The sequence below is a fragment of the Morus notabilis genome, unplaced genomic scaffold (assembly GCF_000414095.1).
Source record: "Morus notabilis unplaced genomic scaffold, ASM41409v2 Scaffold73, whole genome shotgun sequence".
In the NCBI taxonomy this organism is placed as follows: Eukaryota; Viridiplantae; Streptophyta; class Magnoliopsida; order Rosales; family Moraceae; genus Morus; species Morus notabilis.
Window position 1 is genome coordinate 129,610 of NW_010358777.1, and position 7,096 is coordinate 136,705.

At 29.2% G+C, this 7,096-nt stretch overlaps 1 protein-coding gene across 1 annotated transcript in view; it reads right to left on the minus strand.

The window, feature by feature from the left end:
* The window catches only part of LOC21409090 (ras GTPase-activating protein-binding protein 2), a 5,820-nt gene extending 3,640 nt beyond the window's left edge, over window positions 1-2,180 (minus strand). Inside the window, exons 1-2 of the mRNA XM_024162493.1 lie at window positions 2,114-2,180; window positions 698-882 (exon numbers count right to left, since the gene is read on the minus strand). Of these exons, the coding sequence (XP_024018261.1) occupies window positions 698-880 (183 nt within the window). The 5' untranslated portion in view covers window positions 881-882; window positions 2,114-2,180. The remainder of the gene's footprint in view (window positions 1-697; window positions 883-2,113) is intronic.
* Window positions 2,181-7,096: the final 4,916 nt, after the last annotated feature.

Consider the following 7,096-nt stretch of genomic DNA (forward strand, 5'->3'; position numbering starts at 1 on the left):
ATTAGAATTATAATATTACATTAATATTTAATTATATTAATTATTATATTATTATTAATATAATTATATCAATACAATATTATTATTTGTTACAACATTATTATCACATTATATTATATTATATTATATTATATTACGAGTCTGAATTTTAGATTGAGAAGATTTACCAAATACTAAAATCAACTTTTATTACACGCAGAAGCTGATTTTTAGAGTGAAAAGCAATACTAAACTAAGCCAATATATTAAAAAAACAGTAAGAGACTTTAAGAAAACTTCTTCAAATAAACCAAACAAAATAAAACATTTATAAAAGTTAGTTAATCATGAAACAAAATATATCGAACATAACTAAGAACTGCAATAATGCAAGGAATAATAAGAAGCAAACAATCTTTAACTGGTCGGCTAAATTTCAGTAATCCAGGGCAACCAATTAACCAAAGAAGCAACAAAGACGAACAACATTAACCATATTACATTACCAAACTAATGCCTAACAGTTTACCAAAGAAGAGGGCATAAATTTTCTTTTATTAATATCCATAAACATTTTGTAATTAGTTTCAAAACTTAAATGAAAGCAAGTAAATTGGTGTGCGCTAATTCTCACAAAATGTAATGATGCACCACTTATAAAGTTATCAAAAATCAAGAGATACGATTTTTAAATACAAAATCTTTTCCACAAACATACTTGCATTGTCGTCACTGATGTCATCACACCATCAGGCCCAGGACGGCTAAGGACGCTATCATCAGTGTAAAATTTGTGAACCATATCAGGAGATTTATGTAGAGTCAAATAGTATTGTTGTATAAAGGCATTGCCCACTATTTGAGCAGTTGGAATAGCAGGATCTTCACTCTGATTTGCCATTTCTACATCAACATAGTTCCAACAAAAAGTTATCTTATGAAAAACTATTTAGAGGAAAAAAAAAATCAATAAAGAAAAAAAAAGGTAATCAATAAGAAAAGAGACATAAGAAAGGATAATTTCGAAAAATAAGAGAAAACAAACCCTAATAGAAATAGAATGATAAACTAAATAAAGTCCTAATGAGATTCAAATTTGTGTGGAATTTATGAAGGAAGATTAGAAGGAAGAAATAAGGAGCGACAAACTGAAAAGGAAAAAAGTTAAATCCTGCAGACTAAATCAACTAAGGCAATAAATATTTCAAAGCTTCGGTAGAATCAAACGTGAACGCTGAATACACACACACACACACATATATATATGTATGTATGTATAAAGTATAAACTGTACTGAAATATTCTAATTCAAGTAAAACACTAGGGAAAAAAAAAACTTGCTTTAAATTAAACACCAACTGAATAGGACTAATATACTCATAAGACAAACAATGGAACTTCATAAAGTTTAACATTAGTTAAAAAAAAAGAAAAAAAAAAGAAAAAAAGGGGAATCTTGCTTTAAATTAAACACGAACTAAACAGGAGTAAAATATAATCATAAGACATAAACTCGTTCCAGATCAAGTTTAGACTAGCAACGAAAAGAATTTCTGATTCAAATCTTTCGTAGAACCAATGAGAACAATTTAAAGTGCGAGGAACAAAAGCTTTTAAGTATGAAAGCCTAAACCAGTAAACCTAAAACAACTAATCATTGTTTTGAAAAAAAAAACAAAAAAATTGATTTGTTCCCAGTCCTTGTCATTATATAGTTATCAAAACATATTTCTTTCCCAATTTTTCCCAAAAAAAAAAATCCCTGGTCATGCGTGTAGAATTAAGACTTGAATTTAATGAATATTGAATGCAAACCAATAAGAACAATTAACAAAAAAAACAAAAAATAGAACCGTTAATCATAAATTTCAACCATTGATACATATTTATGCAGTCAACAACAACAACAACAATAATAATTACAGCGAAAAAAAATTGAAAAAAATTTGGAATCGCGAAAAAGAAATCTCCAAGCGAAATTCACCGATTAGAATCAAACACAACACACGTCCAGATGAAAAACGAGATCAGCAGAACAATAACACGGAATAAATAAAAAGATATTACAAAAAATTGAAAGTGTTAAAAAATATAACTGGAAAAATAATAAGTAAAAAAAAAAAAAAAAAAAAACCTCGTTCGGAGAAATTGAGGACTCCGAGAGAATCGACAGAGAAGGCGGAGAGAACTGTGAGTGAGAGTTTGCAGTGGAGATGAAAAGAAGGGAGACTTATGAAAGCTTGAGATTTTATAGTCGGGGATTTGGGGTTAGTAACTTGGTAAATCGATCGGTCGGCGCGACTAAATGGGCCGGATCGGGTCGGTATATACATAGGCCCAAATATTTGTTAGCTAGTGGACCTGTTTATGTAGTCCTACGTGGATTTTGATGCCACAGCTGTGATTAGTTTACTGCCCCGATCGTACGGTCCCAAACGAAGTAGGTGAGAACATGTGTTAAACGCCTCTATTGTATTCTTTTTTTTTTCCTCATATACTTGCTTTTTTTTCTTTTTTTTTTAAGAATATTTTACTAATTTATTCCTGAACTTGTATAACACATAACTTTAGCAATCTCTTTCTTCAAGTTTTAATTTTAGCAAGTTTACCGTTAACTTATAAATAGTTGTAATATGTCTTTTTTTTTACGATAAATGTGTTAAATTAGTGTAAAAATAAATGTGTTCAGTGAAAAATTCTAACGTTTTAAATGTAACACAAACCTTTCAGGGTCTATTTGGTTCACTCATTTGAAATCATTATTCTAATTTTGATACAATATTTTTTTCTTACAAAATGTTTAAATAAAAAAGACTCTCGTTAATAGATTCTCTCACAAAATTTAAATTTAGAATCAAAAGTACTGACTTAAGTGTGTGAACCAAACAGGTCATTAATTTCTCAACTTTTAATTTCTTAAATCTAATTAAAATTTTGAGCAAATTTAGTAAGATGTGGGAGATTGTAACAATTTTACAAGTTTGAGATGTTAATAGTCAAAATTAAAAGTTTATGAAGTAATATGCGAAACCACAAATCCTAAAAGTGTTATGTGAAATTGTGGATGGTGTGACCAGATTGTTTATAAATAATTACCAATAGAAAATACCCTCTATCTATCACACAATTATCTTCTTTTTAAAATATTTTTCAAAATTTTATGATAGGGCGGGAGGAAAAAAAAATTATCCACGAACCTAGTTATGAATCGTGTGATTTTTTATACAGAAGTTAAATGGTCATATTTATCTTAATTTATTATACTTGTAATATTATTCTTCATCTATCATATTTTTCTTGAGCTGAGGGTTCAAAATCACATCTTATTCGCATAGTTTTTTTTTTTTTTTTTAAATTGTATTTTATTATAGTAATTATCAATGCTTGACAATTTGGATACCAAACTTTTGACTTTGGCGAATTATAATATAAATTAATCTATTATAGTGGTGGCCTAGTAGTAAACGAATTAATGTAAATTAATGGACGGAATGCCATATAGTTTTTTTTTCCCACAAAATCCACCTTAAACTTTTCGGCCTCGTTCGTTTCGCTGATTCGAGTTTAGAATTTGAGTTGAAATGTGATTTTATGTGAGCTTTTTACTGTAGCAAAAAAGTTAGATGTGACTGTTTGTGAGAGCTTTTTACTATAACAAAACTCGAATCAACGAAACAAACGAGGCCGTTCATTAGTTAACAAGTTGAACCGTAAACTTCGCGACCTTAATTTTTTTATTATTAATTGATGTCCACTATCGATTCAATGATTGTTAAATGTAGGTTTTAAATACTAAAATTAAAATTTTAGAGTGCAACTTGCTAACGAAAAAAGATCGAGGATGCACCGGTACAAATTTTCCTACAAGATCATTCTCCAAATTATTTTAAAAATCTTTATATATTTTTTAGGGCTAATCATGCAAATGGTTAATTATATCTATTTTTAATCCCACTTTAATTTTTTACTTATAAAAAGTTACATAATTGGTCTCTATCCTTAATTAGGTATTAAATATTTGACAAAATCTATGTAATTGTGAACCAAAAGTAGAAACACCTAAAATTTAGAGACTATTTGTGAAAACTAACTTCTCTTGTTGTTGTTATTTTTTTTTTATTTTTTTGTCCCTAAACTTTAAATGTTTCTTATTTTGATCCTTAATTTTGACATATTCTGTAAGAAAATTAACACCTAACTAGTACAAAAACCAAAATTGAAACAAAGTATATTAAGGACCAATTAGGAGACGTTCTAAAAGTCACATACCAAAATAATATTGAGGTAAATCTCAAAAATCATTTGTGAGATTAACTCATTTTTTTCGTGTACGCAAAAAGTGGACCTGTAGACATGGGCCAAGGTAGCGAGGGGCTTCGATTGTGTGTACAGATTCAACCTTGTATTGTAAAAAATAAAAAATAAAAATAAAAGGAAAGAAAAAATGAAAAAAAAAAAAAAAGGCTTGCCTATGGGCTAGAAGTGAATGTATCTGCAATTTGACGATACTTGTTTAGTTCGTAGGTTAAATAAAAAGTCAATTTTATTCAATTTATTTAAATATTTATGAGAAAAATTACTGTAACAAAAAAGGTTTAAACCAAAAATATTTGGATTAAAACTTATGGAACAATCAAAGACGACACATTCCAATGTAGACATTAATGGTAGGGATGGCAACGAGGCCAGGGTGGCAGGGTTTATGCTTCCCCCACCCACACACACTCTACTCACTAATTTAAGACATGATCAGTGTCGTGATACCACCACTGAGGGAGCTATCCTCCTGCTCTACCCATTTACACATTAATGGGTAGAGTATGTCAAAAAAAATTCTATTAAATTAATTAAAAAATTGAACAATATAACTACTAATATGTTGTGAAAATAAATTTTAATGCTGAATTTAAACTCTAACAATAACAAACTAAATTCAAACTCAAACATATGAAGCGTATAAGTCTAAAAAACTAAATTCAAACTCAAACATATGAAGCGTATAAGTTTAAAAAACTAAATTCAAACTCAAACATATGAAAGTGTATATGTAATCGGAGAAGGAATGGAGATAGGGGAGCTTCTCCCATCCTCAGCTCTATCCCCTATATTAGTCCTATGAAAAGTAAGTACGTAATTAAGAACGTCGTCCCTAATTGGTAGTAAAAATATATGCCATTATTTGCCCTTTTATCTACCAAAAAAAATATATGCGATTATTTGCCCTTTTATCGTTGCTTTTTTTTTTTTTTTTCCCCTTCGCCCCACTAAACTCTAGAATTTCCTACTATTGCTCGAAGTTGAACAAAAAATAGAGAATCAGGTTCTATGCCCCTTTTTATGCTCCCTTTTGTATCTCGTAATAATAATATGTTACGTTATAATTTTTTAATTAATATAATAAAAAAAATTTAATTAACGTGATATAATATTATTAAATGGATGTGAAAGAGGACAAGAATAAAAATACACAAGAGTTGGTTTTTTTTTTTTTTTCTCTCTCTCTCTTTGCTGGAACTATTAATTAGTTGTCTTTTGAGTTCTGAACTTGGCGAAAATGTACGTAATGTGTCGTTCCGAGGTCGTTGAGGTAAAATAAACGAAAATTCACATTGTCAAGTGTGAATAGAAATAACAATAATACCATTGTTATCTAAAAATTGAACTGCGACATTTTTGAATTTGAAAAGAGGTAATATATCTTCCTTTAACAACTGTCGAAAGAAACTTAAAAACGATATGGCCAGAGAAAGATTTGAAAGTATAATTGTAAGGCCCGTTTAGTTCGGTGATTCGAGTTTTTAATTCGAGTTGAGATGTGATTTTATGTGAGAGCTTTTTACTGTAGCAAAAAAGTTAGATGTGATTGTTTGTGAGAACTTTTTACTGTAGTAAAACTCAAATTCTAAACTCGAATCAGTGAAATGAACGAGGCCGTAATTTATCCAAACACGAGGGACGTCAATAATTGGACCCCATATATTTGTGTGGGAGGACATAACCATCTTAAAATGATCATTTTTAAATATCACGTTGCTCTAATTTATTATTTATTATAACATTAAATCTAACAATACATACAAGAGTCAAAACTCTTTTTTATGGAGCTATCACGGAGCTATCATGTGACAGCCCCTACACTTATCTTTTTTTTCATCTTTATTTTTTAAATTTTTTTTACATTTTAATTTTTTGTGTATTTTTTAAAAATATATTGTTTTCTACTTTACTCATATGAGTAATTTTTTCCCATGTGTCCCTATTTTATTTTTGATTGGTTAAAATAAGTTTTTTCAAATTTTTTTGTCAATTGTGGTCTGTACACACATTCCTTTTTAAAATAAATCTACAAATTCTTATATGGTTTTATAAATAAATTTCTCATTATTCGATAAATAATGAACTCTTCAAGTATTTTCAATACGATAATACGTGCGGAGTTCGTTACAAAACTAATACTTACAAATATTAAGACTCCGTTTATTTCACAGATTTGAGTTTAGAATTCGAGTTTTGTTACAGTAAAAAGCTCTTAGAAACAGTCACATCTAACTTTTTTACTACAGTAAAAAATTCTCATATAAAATTATATCTCAATTCAAATTAAAAACTTAAATCAGCGAACTAAACGGCCAGAGTTCCCCTCCCGCAACAAAAAAAAAAAAGGTTAGAGTTTGACTACCACCTGAATTGGACCGGTAGAGTGTTCATGGAACGTCCTCTGATCACGTTGAATAATCGCTGTAATCGTTAAACCAAGTACATAGATTGGAGAGAGAGAGAGAGAGAAGGGAGCGAATTTAACAAGTACCACGTTGGTCTTATGGTTTCCAAACTATTGAGAGAGAGAGAGAGAGAGAGAGAGAGAGAGAGAGAGAAGGGAGCGAATTTAACACAGAGAGAGAGAGAGAAGGGAGCGAATTTAACAAGTACCACTTTGGTCTTATGGTTTCCAAACTAATATTCTTCTCAAGATAATTACTAATCGTCCTAAATGTGTGATTAATACAATAGAATAAAGTCATAATCTTTATTGTTTTGATGGTTTGATAACTTATTTACTTGATAGTAATTAAACATTAGAAACAAAATTCATAATTCATTACAATTATCGGTTTTT